The 16,058-nt window shown below is 36.9% G+C and overlaps 1 protein-coding gene across 1 annotated transcript; it reads right to left on the bottom strand.

Annotated features, from left to right (window-relative positions):
- Positions 1-577: 577 nt before the first annotated feature.
- hhla1 (HHLA1 neighbor of OC90) lies at positions 578-15,364 on the bottom strand. Its single transcript, XM_077222401.1, has 15 exons — positions 15,303-15,364; positions 12,677-12,760; positions 12,531-12,590; positions 12,130-12,210; positions 9,908-9,991; positions 9,702-9,785; positions 9,527-9,610; positions 8,967-9,023; positions 8,418-8,498; positions 8,302-8,331; positions 8,085-8,162; positions 6,449-6,802; positions 3,890-4,085; positions 3,192-3,274; positions 578-922 (listed from the first exon to the last, which is right to left on the bottom strand). Exons 2-15 carry the CDS (start codon positions 12,756-12,758, stop codon positions 879-881), a joined length of 1,398 nt encoding a protein of 465 aa, XP_077078516.1. The 5' UTR covers positions 12,759-12,760; positions 15,303-15,364; the 3' UTR covers positions 578-878.
- Positions 15,365-16,058: the final 694 nt, after the last annotated feature.

Raw genomic sequence — 16,058 nt, forward strand, 5'->3', positions numbered from 1 at the left:
CACTTCAGAATCTCTTCTAATGCAGGTGTGTGTGTGTGTGTGTGTGTGTGTGTGTGTGTGTGTGTGTGTGTGTGTGTGTGTGTGTGTGTGTGTGTGTGTGTGTGTGTAAGAGACGAGAAAACAATCCCCAAAAATGAACAAAGCCCTATTTAGAAAACTCTTAAAGGTTAAAGGGCAAAAGGCAGGGTGGTTGTCATGGTAACAGGGCTGCAGGAAGTACACATTCATTATGTTTGTTTCAGGTCACACATGAAGAGATGAAGTGGGATCTCTCACACACACTTACCTCTCTTTTATCCAGGTTAAAGGTCTTGACCCCAACTGAAAACTGGGGTCCTCAAACAACTAGCCATTGTGTATGTGTGTGTGACAAGAACTCAGGTGAGGATCAAGCAGAAAACTGGGGGTTGTAAATGATTCTTTGTATTCTCTGGGTTTCTAGTTTGAAATAAGCATGCTGCTAATGATGCAATAATTTTTCTCATCTTGTCTATTATTTATTTTTTCTTTCAGATGCTTCCAAGTTTGATTTTAGTGTGTTTGTTGGTGTAGTTAGACATCACAAATTAGACATGGGTAAATATGTTTGGTTTTATTCGTGTTCAGGAGAGACAAAGTACAAATGTCGACACTATAGATTAGCACACTACTATTTAGATTCAGTGATGCTTTAATGTAGTTCATTGTTTAACAGAACACTGTTTCTCTCTCCTACACACACACACACACACACACACACACACACACACACACACACACACACACACACACACACACACACACACACACACACACACACACACACACACACACACACACATTCTTGATTTCAGATGGTTCAGATGTATGTCAACCGCAAATGATTCTCAGTTCTTGTCTTATATCTTCACACACATTCTTGCCAGACATTTCTGCTTCAGATCTGAGAGAGAAAGAGATTGTGATTGTATTAGTAAAGAAATTACTCCAACATGAACTCAACATTTACCTGGTTGCAAGATTTATCAGAGCATGATATTCCAGTAAAAAATATGCTTGTTTTTGTAATCTTTCATCAAGATGTAAAAAGACAGCTTTCTTTACGTCACCATGGAATGGCTAATTTTAATAATCCAATAAATTCCTGTTCAAATCCTATCCTACTTTTTTTCTCATTGAATAACTTTAAATTATGGAAGTAGTGAATAGGGGTTTGAATGCTTCTTAATGCAGACTTTAAAAAATAACTTTTAACAACCTGCAAAATTAAAATGTATTATTTTGTATTCTTTCTTTCTTTCTTTATTTTTTACTAAATTTGTAATCAAAATGTGATAACTTGATCTTACTTTGAAACAAAAGACTTCTCTCTGATGATGCCAGACTTCCACAATAATTCTGTGCGCCTGCTTCCATCAAATCAACAACCAGTGAACCAAGAACCCTTCTAACATTTTTTCCTTTCCGATAATTGATTTCAGTTGGATGTCAAACAAATCAAATGAGACCCTGCTGGATTTACTGAAATTTAATGGTAACAATTTAATAGTAATTTAATTTAATTGTAACATGTACAGGACTCCTTTTGGAATTTCTATCATGATTAAGAACCAATCATAGATCATAGATTCCACAAGGTGCTGGAAACATTCCTCAGATTTTGGTCCATATTGACATGATAGCATCACACAGTTGCTGCAGATTTGTCGGCTGCACGTCCATGATGAGAATTTCCCGTTCCACCACATCCAAAAGCTGCTCTATTGAATTGAGATCTGGTGACTGTGGAGGCCATTTGAGTATAGTGAACTCATTGTCACCTTCAAGAAGCTAGTTTGAGATGATTTGACATTTCGCGTTATCCAGCTGGAAGTAGCCATCAGAAGATGGGTACACGGTCTTAAAGGAATGGACATGGTCAGCAACAATGCTCTACTAAGGGGTAGTATGCTTGCTACTAAGGGGACCAAAGTGTGCCAAGAAAGTATCACCCACACCATTACACTACCAGCACCAGCCTGAACCATTGGTACAAGACAGGATGGATCGAGGCTTTTGTGTTGTTTACACCAAATTCTGACCCTAACATCTGAATGTTGCAGCAGAAATTGAGACTCATCAGACCGAGCAAAACTTATCCAATTTTTTATTGACGTTGTGTTCAGAGATGCTTTTTTGCAGACCTCGGTTGTAACAAGTTATTGTTGCCTTTCAAGCAGTTCAAACCAATCTGTCCATTCTCCTCTGACCTCTGACAAGACCATTTTCAACCACAGAACTGCTACTCACTGGATATTTTCTCTTTTCTTCTGGCCATTCTTTGTAAACCCTAGAGATGGCAGTGTGAGAAAATCCCAGTAGATCAGAAGTTTCTGAAATACTCTGACCAGCCCATCTGGCACCAACAGCTATGCCACATTCAAAGTCACTTAAATCACCTTTCTTCCCCATTCTGATGCTAAGTTTCATCTTCAGCACATCGTCTTGACCATGGCTGCATCCAAAAACTGAAAAATGCTGCCTTTGGGGGACGCATTCCAAGGTAGGAATCCAATGTTAGCTTCACTTCTTGTCTCCTGAGATACCTTCATCTGATTGATTTTTGAAGGCAGCATAGATCTTTCCTTCACTGCCTTTGATATCCCACAATCCTGTGCTTTCCATTCTCTGACTGTTTAGCTAGAAAAAGAAATATGGCATCTGAAAGTTGCGCTTGCTGTCAATTTGTGTGTAAATGTATGTTTTTGACCAACGTTACCCACTTCTGATGTCATTTCTAGCGAGAAATGTATTAATTTCTATAAATTTCATTTATTAATTAATATGTAAAATATTCACTTAGTTATCAGCAAATCTCGCTCTGTTTTGCTGTAGATCATTAAACCGTTACGCTGCCGTTTCATGAGGTGCCTTCGTGTGCAAACGCTGCCTGCAAAGTCATTGCCTGATAGGGAAGTCAGTTGCCTAAGTTTTCAGATGCAGCTTCAACTGCACTAAGAACAAAAATAAAACTTGGTTAAACTAAAGGAATAATGCAGGGTTTTCAATGATCTTGAATTTCTTTCTGCTGCTGCTGATTTTAATGGACTTTCAGTGAAGGTGTGTGATGAAATTTTTTGTATGATAATATATTTATATATTTTTTATTATATGATAGCGTGTTGTGATTTAATCTCTGTTAGGGTTAGATTTGTTGACGTTGTGTAACTCACTTTTGGAAAAAGTGACTCTCCTCATCCGACTGCAAACCTCTGCTGTATGTCTCTCGTACCAGCGATGGCTGTCCACACAGTATCTGTAGAACACAAAAATATTGACCATCTTGTTAATTCCATCTTGTACAATTAATAATATTGAGAAGAATATATGCTAAATTACTGTCTAACTCCCTGATATTATTGATTTTATAACCAAAACTGTGACATAGGTTCCAAAAGTCTGAGATCACTGATGCTGTCAGTACTTTCACTTCTGTTTTGCAGTTTTCTAAAATGTAATATAAACATTTGAGAAGATTAACTGAAACATTTACATGAATTTCAGAATGTCTTAATATCTGGTTTATCCCTTTTGTCTTAATGACGGCAGCGCTCAGGCTTCATGAAAGCAAGGAAATATGACCTTTGGTACAATGGAGGTCACATGGTCAGTGTCACAAATTTGCATATTTAATTGACTTAGAAATAGCATAGAATCTTAAAAATCTATTATTTACTTAAAAAAATTTAAATCTTAAATCTTTGTTTATTTACGCACTTTGATTTCCAGACTGTCAATATGACTTCAGACTTTTTGACACCATTGAATATGTATATATGTAAAACGCAAGTGTTCTGTAACATGAATCTATGTTTTTTATGTCCGTTTTAGGACTAGTTGTGAATAGTTGAGTTGTTGTGCAGAGCTGTACCTCTGTAACTCTACTGCTCTGTGACTGAATCCTCTGCACACACACTGAGAGTAAAATTTGCACAGCTCAAACACACATGGCTGCAGCTTCACTGAGCTGATAGTCGCCCTGCCCCAGATCGGCTCCTCTTCAAGGGTCTCTTTCAGGTCCTCTTTCTCACTTCCTTGATGAAGTAGCTCCATTCTCCATGGGCATCCTGTCAAAGAAAAATGGACAAGAATAATGTGTCTGCTATCCAAACATTTTTAGCATTGAGATGCAGCACCTTTAGCTCAACGAATGGCATGAGTTTGGGGCGGTCTTTTTTATGACAAATGGAAGGGGTAACTACTCTCATTGACTTTGTTGTGTTTCATTCAATCCATGTAGTGTAGGCCTGAGATACCTATAAGGCAGCATAGATCTATCATTCTTCACCTTTAATATCCCACAATCCTGTGCTTTCCATTCTGTGACAGTTGAGCAAATACAAATCAAGATGGCGTCCGTTGCGGTGGCCGGTTTGTGTGTAAATGTACGTTTTTGATCAACGTTTTCCACTTCTGATATCATATCTAGCTAGAAATTACTATTGTAGTAATAAAATGTTCGCTTGGTTATTACCAAATTTCGCTCTATTTTGCAATAGATCCTTAAACAGTTCCGTTGCCACAAAAGTCTATCCAAAATCAGTTCCGTGAGGTACATTCGTACGCAAACGCTGCTACAAAGTCATTGCCTGATTTTCGGAAGGTTTCGGATGCAGCTCAGAACGATAACTAGGCCTACAAAGTTTTAATAATTGTTCTAATTCTGTGAGAAAAGCAAGTCTACAAACAGCTATAACGATTAAGAGTAACGACTCTTGTAATATCGATAGGCTATCTTGTAATTACTTTCAGAACGATTTTGTCCAGCTGATGAACGATTAAAACACTGACAGGCAATCAGAATCCACCCGACTTTAAGAGCTCGCAAGACAAAATTGCAGCGCGTGCTTATAAATGATAAACAGAACATCGTCCCTTGGTGTGGACGCAAATTTATTGTTAGAGTTATATTTATCGTTATCGTTCTTGGTGTGAGCCATAAGCCTTAATAAAATTTCACAAAGCCTTCATGATCACTCATAGGGAGAAATTTATATATATAACTAAATATAATAGGCAGCAGACCATATTGTTCTGTCTATTCTAATAAGCGCGTGCTTGTCTGTCACTTTAAGTGCTCAAGCTCGTTAGCAGGATGGATTCTGATTGGCTGTCAATTTCTTTACGTTATTTAGCGCTGGATACCAACTCGTTTCTCGATGCTGTTATCGTTATAGCTGTGGTGTGGACACTGCTATTCTTTAATAGTGAGAACAATTTTAGAACTATATCTTTATTGTTGTCTTTATAAATCGTCCTTGGTGTGAACGGGTCTTTAGACGCATTCCTGGGTCAACATATTTGATCCTGGAACAACATTCCTGTCCTAAAACATAATGCTAACCATATCCCTACCCCTAAACCTAACCATACGCATAAGTTATCCCTTAAATCAGAGGGAAATGATATATATATATATATATAACACATAACACAATAACACATCAATAACACTGATATAGATGCACCTAATCCTGGTCGTAAGCCAACTTGACATAAACTGTAAACTTGCCCCTCAAATCTAATTGGTTGATTGGAATGTTGATCCAGGAACATGTTGCAGTTTGGTGAAATCACACTGCTAATATGCCACAGTACTCTTTACAAAGCTGCACGTTACATTAGCTTCTGGTGCCATCTAGTGGTCATATCTATTTTAATTTGCTGGAATAAATGTCCATTCAAGGGTCGATGAGGGCTCCTTCTCTCTCTATGAGTCCTACTCTGAATGAGGACACCTGTATTGAGAACTGCTGACATGGACAACAGGTAAGCAGTTCAGCTGTCTATGATTCATCTCTCTCTCTCTCTCTCTCTCTCTCTCTCTCTCTCTCTCTCTCTCTCTCTCTCTCTCTCTCTCTCTCTCTCTCTCTCTCTCTCTTCCTCTCTCTCTCCCTCTTCCTCTCTCTCTCTCCCTCTCTATCTCTCTCTTCCTCTCTCTCTCCCTCTTCCTCTCTCTCTCTCTCTCTCCCTATCCCCCCCCCCCCCCCCCCTCTCTCATATATGCTGTGGCCGCTGTTTGTTGACTCGATGAGACAGACTTAAGTGTGTATATTGATTTTTAATGCACTTTTAACCTTTCCTGACCCAGCCAAATCAAAACAATCTCCAGGGAAAATAATGGACCGTTACCATGGATACTATCAATGACTCCGGTCTGACTCCATTCAAATCAAATCATTGTCATGGCAACAATAAAATTAACCCTGCCAGCCTGTGCCAAGGCTCCACTGGGTCGCCACTTTAACAGAATAAAAGGTCAAACATGTCAGATTCCATTGTGTGTGTTAGTTGTGTTGTGTAGTGTAGTGTGTGTGTGTGTGTGTGTGTGTGTGTGTGTGTGTGTGTGTGTGTGTGTGTGTGTGTGTGTGTGTGTGTGTGTGTGTGTGTGTGTGTGTGTGTGTGTGTGTGTGATGATGAAGGGTCTTGCCTGGTTTTTCTGTATGCCATACTTTAGAAAGCTGCTGGATGCTTGTCATGGTTGTTTGTCTCTGAGTTGGCAGTGAAATTGTTGCGGTCACCATGGTAGCGTTGGTCTGTGAGGTTACAGTGGTTACAGTCGCATGTGGGGATTTTGTTGGCTGTGTTGTCATGGTATCAGCTTTTGGCTGAGTTACCACAGCAGTTGTGAGATGGGAAGTGGATGTGTTTGTCATTGAAACAGTTGCAGTGGTCGTCATAGTGACAGTGGTGGGAGGGGCTACTGACGAGCTAATAAGGGGTGATGATGTCATTGTAGCTCTGGTGGTTGGCAAGACAGTTTTGGATTCGTCGCTGGTTGATACTGTGGAAATAGTGGAAGAACCAAGCAGTTAATTACCAGTTTTAACAGTTTAAACTAACCGTTTATTAATTCTGGGAACAATATTTTATGGTTGCAAAATTATAACCTAAAAATAACCATTAGGGAACATTCTGTATAAGTTATTTTATATTATTTTAAAATAACCACTCTACAACATTCTGGGAACGTAATTTTATGGTTGCAAAAAATAAAACCTAAAAAGAACATCCCTAAAATGTAATTTTTTGTTTTTTTTAAAAAAAAAAAACCAAATGGGAACCAAATACTAACGTTAGGGGAACATTCTGTGTTTGCTAAGAAGGCAGTAAGTGTCAATCCAATGTCTGCTAAAGGGATAGTTCACCCTAAATTAAAATGAAGTCATAATTTACTCACCTTGGTGTTGTTCTAATGCTGTCTGCCCTTTCATTCTTTTATGGATCACAAAACGAGAATAAAAAAAAAGTCCAACACGCACACATCCATATAATGGGAGTGAATAGTGACATGCATCAAGCTTTTTAACAAAGACACAGAAGTATCTCAGAATGATCCCATGCCGTATATTCCAAGTAGGGGTATACAATAGGGTTTAGTGAAAAACAAACTGAAATTGAATGTGCTATTTAACAAAATTCTTTACCTTGGCTGCATAGCAACGCAGTTCACTCAGTGTTGCTCAGAAAAAGCACACAAGTTATGAGAATTAAAGATTAACAAAAACGCAACATAAAATACGACACTTAGAATAAAATATTACCAGACTGGAACTCCGTTTGTCTGATGCAAATCAATTGACTGATGTGAGGGATATAACTTCTTGTTACGACCAAAACAACGGATACATTCACCACGTAGAAGAAAATACATGGATTGTCGATGTTGGGTTTTTGTTAATCTTGATTTCTCATAACTTGTGTGCTTTTTCTGAGCGAGTGAACTACAACTCTAACAGAATCTGATGAACGCACACGTCATGAAGCCATGCAGAGAAAACCAACGGACATGGTCATGAACTTAGCATTATATTTTTGTTTGTAAAACAAAACTTTTTTTTTTTTGCAAAACCCTATTGTACACCCCAGGACACTTGAAATATATGGCATACCATGATACCTTTGCATCTTTTTGCTTTTCACTGTCATTATACAGTATAAACGAGTGCAAACAGGATTTTTTTTCTCCTTTAGTGGCCAATAAATGAAAGAAGGGCATACAGCATTAGAACAACACCAGGGTGAGTAAATTATGACTAATTTATTGACCTAAATAGTCAAGATACCTCTGCTCCTGTAGGAATCTGTACTGGTTTCAGGCCACAGCACCAGGTCACTGTTGTTTGGAAGGTCATGCCACTCTACTGTAAGAGTAAGACAGGTTCTGACTGTTCAGTATATATTCGCATTCTCATTATATGTTCATAAATCATTTCAAAAATAAAATTATAATACAGCATATAGCATCAAAGATGACAACAGACACTGTCAGAACTCACTTACCAAAGGGCAGCAGTGGAAATGTCATATTACCTACGGGGGGGAAATCATAGTATTTGACCAGCACGTTTCCAATTTATTAAATTGTTGGAGTGATAAATATAAGTGTGTGTGTGTACCTCTGGGTATTTCCTCTGTGATGGTCTGATTAAACAGAGGTGTGACTGAGCCCATATCCCACAGCTGAGACAAATCACTGTCTGAACACATGCCCTTACTTTAGTTTCAGTTTTTTTTTTAACATAAACATGTTGTAACTTACATATTTTGACAATTAAAAAAGTATATTACAAATGAAAGGTAGCTGAGAGCAGGGATAATTGTCAGTAATAAATGTATGTAGAGTGCATTCATTTAAAAGTAAGTGAGTTCATTAAGAATGTGCAATTTTTGGTGTATTCAAATAATACTAAAAAAATAAAATCAAATAATATCATGCATTATTTAAAAAAAAAATTCTTCTTCTTTTGGATTCCTCTTGTCTGTATGCTTTTGTGAAAGAAAGTCATGGTTTTGAAAGGACATGAGAGTAATAAATGCTAACAGAATTTTCATTTTTGGGTGAACTAGGAAAATGAAATTAGGAAAATGACTTTTTGCAGTATAAAGACGCATGTGACATTTTGAATCAATTCTTACAAATGACATCATGCTAGAATTCAATTCACCTGTTTTTCCAGCCATAACACAGATATAGATGCAATCAGAGCTGTTCTTCTGACTAACTGCAATAATGATAATAGCACACACACACACACACACGAACACACAAACACACACACACACACACACACACACACACACACACACACACACACACACACACACACACACACACACACACACACACACACACACACACACACACGTTGGGTTTACATGTTTATTAGGGACTTTCCATTGACATAATGATTTTTATACTGTACAAACTGTATATTCAATCCCCTAAACTTACTCATCACAGAAAACTTTCTGCATATTTACATTTCCAAAAAAAAATAATTTAGTATGATTTATGAGCTTTATAATGATATATAAGGTTACATTCTATCCCCCCAACAGGTTTACAAAGACCACACAGACACACATAAAGGCAAAATGATAGTATGACATATTATGTGAGAAGGACCAGTGCTACAATATTACAGTACATTATAACTGAGGCAAACAGAGGTTCCATATGATATTATATTCAGGAATGTGTAGGTGATTATAGTTGGTGCTTTACCTGAAAGTATAGAGTTGGACTTAAATAGTTCTTGCAGGTAACTGGTGGAATTTCCCATCACATCCAATAGAATAGCTGTGAAATCTGGAAAACACAAAAGTGATTTAGAAATATATTTCATCATTATTATTATTATAAGATTAGCAATCAAGGTCGACTGAAGGAGGTATTTCACCTGTGAGGTCATTGGTCCTGTTTGTCAGACAGTAACAGTATCTCAAGGAAAATAAACTGCTCTCAATGTCCTGAAAGTTTGAGACTACACACACCCACACATGTGTACATGATGCACAGATACATGCTTGCAAACATGCAGAATTACATCATATTTGTGTCATATTGGTGCTGTAGTTACAGTGTTATTTGGATAAGGGTAGTTACTATTGTAGACCAGCAGCGTGAGCTTGTGGAGAGAGAGTGAACTGTGTGAAGTCACACTGAGTAAAGAGAAAAGATGCTGTGAACCTGAAAACACACATACATAAAAACAACATTTTAAGATGTGTGCGTGCATTTGCATCTATATATGCGTGTTTCAACAATAAGCACTTTTAGAAAATGAACTCTCTTAAAACAGTTTATTTGTCTACTAACAGTGTTCAACAATATACTGTACATGCATCCATCCCAGGAATTCTGTCATTTTTATCATTTTGTTTTTCTGAAACATCATGACTTTTTAACCACATCTCAGATGTTGTATTGCATTTAATAGTTTTATGTGCTGTAAAATGTTTTTGGAATAAAATGACTAAATACAAAAATCAATGATATAATACAACCCCAAATCAGAAAAAGTTGGGACATTTTGTAAAATGCATTAAAATCAAGAATCTGTGATTTGTTAATTCTATTTAAACTTTTTTTAACTGACAAAAGTACAAAGACAAGTTTTCCAATGTTTTCACTGACCAACATAAATGTATTTTGTAAATATGAACAAATTTTGATTTTGATTATCCAAGATTATCCAAATTAGATTATCCAACTCTTTTGAAACAGTCCACAATGAGCAGGTGAATTGGGAATAGTTGAGGGTATCGTGTTTGGGTGTAAAAGTACTTCTCAGTCTTTTTAAGCAAAGATGGGTCATGGCTCATCACTTTGTGCCAAATATCATGAGAGAATTGTCAATCAATTAAAAAATCACATTTCTCAATGCAAGATTGCAAAGAATTTATGTCTTTTATCATCTTCCATACATAATATTGTCACAAGAATCAGGGAATCCAGAGAAATCTCAGTCTGTGTAGGGTAAGGCAGGACCTCTGTTGAATGTGCGTGACCTTTGAGCCCTCAGACGGCATTGCACAAGATACCATCATGCTAATCCGTTAAATACACACACATGTGCTCAGGAGTAATTTGGAAAAACTTTTTCACTGAACACAGTCTGACTCCGCATTAAGAAATGCCACTTGAATCTCTGTTACGCAAGGAGAAAGCTTTACATCAGTTCTATGTGGAGATGCTGGTGAGTTCTCTGGGCCTGAGCTATTCTCAGATGGTCTAGAAGACAGTGGAAATGTGTGCTGTGGTCAGATGAGTCCATGTTTCAGCTTGTTTTTGGAAAAAAACTGGACACCGAGTTCTCAGTCCCAACGACGAAAGGGACCAACCAGACTTTCACCAGCGACAGGTGCAAAAGCAAACATCTGTGCTGGTATTGAGGTGCATCATTGCAAAAGGTATGGGTAACTTGCATTATTGTGAAGGTACCATTGACATGGAGGCATGTATTTAGATTGTACAGAGACATAAACTGCCATAAAGATGACATCTTTCCTGGGAAGCAAGACAATGCCAGGCCTCATTCTGCACGTGCTAAAACTGAGTGGTTTCTAGACACTCTGCACCATAGAAGGGATGTGCCCGCCTGTTTACTGCAGTCCAGATATGTCTCTTATGGAAAATGTATGACCCATCATGAAAAGGAGAATCAGGCAACGATGACCACAGACTGTTGAGCGGCTGTCTTGTATCAGACAAGATTGGGCAAATATTCCACTAGCAAAACTCCAACAATTAGTATCCTCAACTCCCAAATGATTGAAAAGTGTAATTAAAAGGAGAGGTGAAATGACACAGTGGTAAACATTACTCTGTCCCAACTTTTTGGAGGTGTGTTGCAGCCATCAAAATACAAAATACAATTATGTTGGTCAGTGAAAACATTGGAAAACTTTTCTTTGTACTTTTGTCAGTTAAAAAAAGTTTAAATAGAATTAACAAATCACAGATTCTTTTTCTGATTTGGGGTTGTAGTATAACATAATTAAAAATAATATATAAAATAATGAAATTATATATAAAACTATAAATAATTTCCCAAAAAATAAATATTGAAATGTTATATCATTCGTTGTTTAGATTAGTATAGTTTCTAACATGTAATAATATTTTCATAATTGATTTTCATAATTTAAAATTAAATGTCTGAGTCTGAGACAAAGGTAAAACAATAAAAACTATAAATTAACGATGAAGGCGTGATGTAAAGTTTCCAAACCGTTTTAATGTGCCCTTCATATATAACATACCCCTGGGACATATGGTGCACGTAGCCAAAGAAACACCATATGTGTGTGTATATATTGTGATACCTGGTTGTGAAGAATTGATGAGTGTGTTGACGAGTCCAGTAAGATCTATAGAGGCAGGGTCAATGTCCTCTGCTGGGATCTCTGGGTAAATGAAGATTATACTTATTTATACTTCGCGAAACATTCCAGTTATCAATCTGCAAAACCATTATTTAATGCTCTGTAAATTACTCCTAAATCACACACACACAAGCTGACCCTGTACACATGAACCTCATTACCAGGTTTCACCACCACATTTATCATTTCACATTGACCTAATCATTAGGACTAAATGCCTGAGAAAATAAAAGCATTTTAAATATTCAGTCTGTATGGATTTTAAAATGTGTATCTGTGTGTTAAGAGCTCTGTCCCGTTCATGTGATTTGTTCTCCATGAAAAAGTCTCTGATTGGTTACCTGTGGACACCAGGAGCTCTCGTTTTTCTGTTTGCATCAACTGGCTTTGTCTTGAAAAAACTGAAAAAGACATATTGTTTAACTCTTGACTAGCAGATAAATGAATGCAAAGTTTGTATTTTTATTTGTATTCTTCATTTACCAACCTTGTGCATAAATAAGGACCAGAGCTACCATGACACCGCAGATTCTGATGCTGATCCAATGTTTTAGTTTGAGATTAGCCATCTCTGCAAAGCAAACACGTTTACTAAAAACACTAAAACAATGAACAACAACATTCCAAAGATTTCATACTATATATGCACCTCTTTGTACCTTAAGAAATTACAAAGCTAGTCAACAAAAGGGTTCACATAGTAATGAGACCATACATTTTATGCAGTGAGCTTTCCACAGCAGAGTTGAGACTGTGCTGCCATCAGCAACATGCCAGTAATGCTCATAGTAATGCTGCTCTGAACGCCCTTTTTTTTAACCGCATAGCATAACTGCTGGTTTGTTAAAAAGAAAAAAAAATCTAAATCAAGCCAGGGTTATCAACTGATGTTTAACTATTAACTGTTGCCATTGTTAGTTGAAATAAAATAAAATATAAATATTAACTGAAAAGCATAAGGTAGCCTACACTATGTACGTTTTTTTTTTTTTTTGGTTCAAAATTAACCAAATTTTAAGCTGCAGTCTGCAGTTTTTCTTCTCTGTTCGAAATCTGCAATTGCAGTTATTCGCGGAATTATCAACTTTACGTGGGTTGTGCCTCGGCACGGCACAGTGCGGATGAATCCAATGTTTTGAGGAGAATGTGCATCGCGCCGGTGTGGATGCTGTCATTCGAATTTACAGATTCTACTTTTTTGATGTATGACCATTGACCAACATAAGAATTTTTACTGGTAAATGTAATATGAACAAGTAAGTTACATCCACTTTTGTTCTGACCAACTAAGGGGAAAAAACATTGCACTACATCTAACGATCGCTTATCATGTCAAAACGTTGCAAACGTTCAAACGTTGTTCTCAAATGGTTAATGTTAACAACATCAGACAGAGGTTGTAAAAAAGAGAAACAACACTGGCTTGGCTTTAGGGTGCAGAAATTGTGATTTTCTTACTCAACCGGTGAGTAAAGTGTTTTATTGAAACGATAGATATAACTCTCTAACAGAGTTCATTGCAAAGCATTAGCCTATCTATTGTGACGGGTTATATTCATCCGCACAGTCACGCAAAGCCGAAGCACAACCAAAATAATGATCTTCCGCAAAATGCATGCAGTTTTGTTTTTTAACCACTAGAGGGCTAAAAGTTATTGGTGTAAGTTGAAGCAATAAAATGATTTACTGAAAATAAAAAAAAACTACAAATTAAACCCATATAGCAATCTATATATATATATATATATATATATATATATATATATATATATATATATATGAAAAAAGCACATGACAGAATTATTAAAAATTAAACTAAAATAAAGATGAAAACTAAAAATATAAGAATAAAACCTAATTCAAAATATGAACAAAACTATAATAAAAATAGAAATGTATGGCATTTTTTTTACCTTTAAGCGAGCATATATTTTGTGTAATAATATGAAATAATAAAACATCAAACATTCAACACCAAGTACGAAATAGCTATAAATTATGCAGAAGATATGCTAAGACAAAAAAACGACTGCTACAATACATTTTAAAAATAGTTTTCAGAAATGAATGAAAGTGGAATGAAATGATCAGAAAAAACTACCAGGGAAATTTTTCCTTTTTTGTCGTTGCTTCTTCTATTTTTGCCCTGAGTCCTGGTTGATTTCTGACTCTGGTGTGGACATGCATGTGGATTTTTGAAATAAAGCTTAAGGCTCTTTGTTCGCCAAGTGTGACAAGATTTCACAATTCTAATTCATTTCCACAGAGAGTGGATCAGTCACTGCAAACTAAATTAGCCTCTATCAGCGGCTCTTCTCGAGCTCTCTACACAAATCATGATGTTCACAAGTTAAAATGAGCAAATAACATTAAAGATGAAAGACCTCATTAGTAACGGCACAACTGCACCAGCTCAATCCTCTAGAGAAATTTAGCTACACAAATCCTTTTAACGTCAGTGTGGAAAAGTTACAGTACAGTCAAAATGTTTAATCTTTCAGTTAAGTCCATCACATTTTGCCTTTTTAATGATGCCTGCTGTAATTACAACACAAACTGAGAGAGGGAGAGAGAGAGAGAGAATAGACAGATGAAGAGAGAGAAGGGAGAGAGAATAATATTTTTTCCAATATAAGAAGTTTCTTATAAACATTACATGATTATTTTTCTGTGCATAGTTGGTCTGAACGTTTTACCTCATAAACATTTACTGACATTTACAAATTACATTCTCACAAAACAAATTTGTGAAATAATTTTCCCTTAACCTTTCCTTTACCCATAACCTTTTCCTCAACTTTAAAAAAAAAATAGTTTCTTTCAGTAAAATGGAAAATTAGTGTAAAATGTATAAAGTAGGACTACACTCATTCAGTGCAATAAAAAAACACAAAGATAAATGAACAGCATTTATTTAATCTGAACATTTCCACAAAGACGCAATTATTCATCCAAACTTAAATTTCACTATTCATAAAAACGAAAATTATAAACAAATACATCATAAAAAAGCAGGTGTGCAACATTAGCATTAGCTAAATATTCAAAGTGCATGAGCTGAAACGGCGAGTGTGTGAGGAAGAGTGTGAACTAAATCAAAACCCCACACTCACCTGCAGAAGAGAGACGCAGACGCTGCAGGACACAGACAGCCGTCTGCTCGCTGTCCGCTGTCTCTCACACACTCACACACAGAACCAGCAGGGCATCATGGTCCCCGGAGAGGGCAGCAGGCTGTAATAGCCCTCCAGTGTGTCACCTGAGCTCAGCTGGCAAACACAGACGACCTGCTCTCAAACCAGCACACACACACAGATACTCTCACAGATATAGAATCGTTCTCTTTCTCCCTCACACACAAAGAAACTCTCACAGATATAGATTCTCTCCCTCCTGCTAAATGTAACACGCAGTTATGCAAACCCACACACATGCATACTGGTACATATATTAGTTGCAGTTGTTATTATACAAATGTGATTTCCAATAATTTCAAACATCCGAAAGAGATTTTTGGCGTTTCACTATAGTTGTGTAGACATTTGACCAAATTATAGTATAGGCTCTTTTGCACTTAGAGATGTAGCTTGTCCCTCTACCTGAGTTTGACACTTGCGCACACTTTTGGCCTCTCTTTAAATATTAAATATTTAAAGCTCTTCTCATGCACTCTGTCCTGTTTGGCAGCGTATGGTGTCTGGGACAGAGCAAGGCCTGGGAAACTCTGTTGTCCTGGAGACCAAGAACTAGGCAGCGGGCCATTCCCACAGCAACCCCTCTACTTGTGTTCAGCACAATATTTCCACCTATATTCCGTTATCGTAAATCCACTGCGCTCTGAATTCAGGCTCTTTGCTGACTAGAAACTG

The sequence above is a fragment of the Siphateles boraxobius genome, unplaced genomic scaffold (genome assembly GCF_051911475.1).
Source record: "Siphateles boraxobius isolate OS27281-9 unplaced genomic scaffold, OSU_SipBor_1 86, whole genome shotgun sequence".
Lineage (NCBI taxonomy): Eukaryota > Metazoa > Chordata > Actinopteri > Cypriniformes > Leuciscidae > Siphateles > Siphateles boraxobius.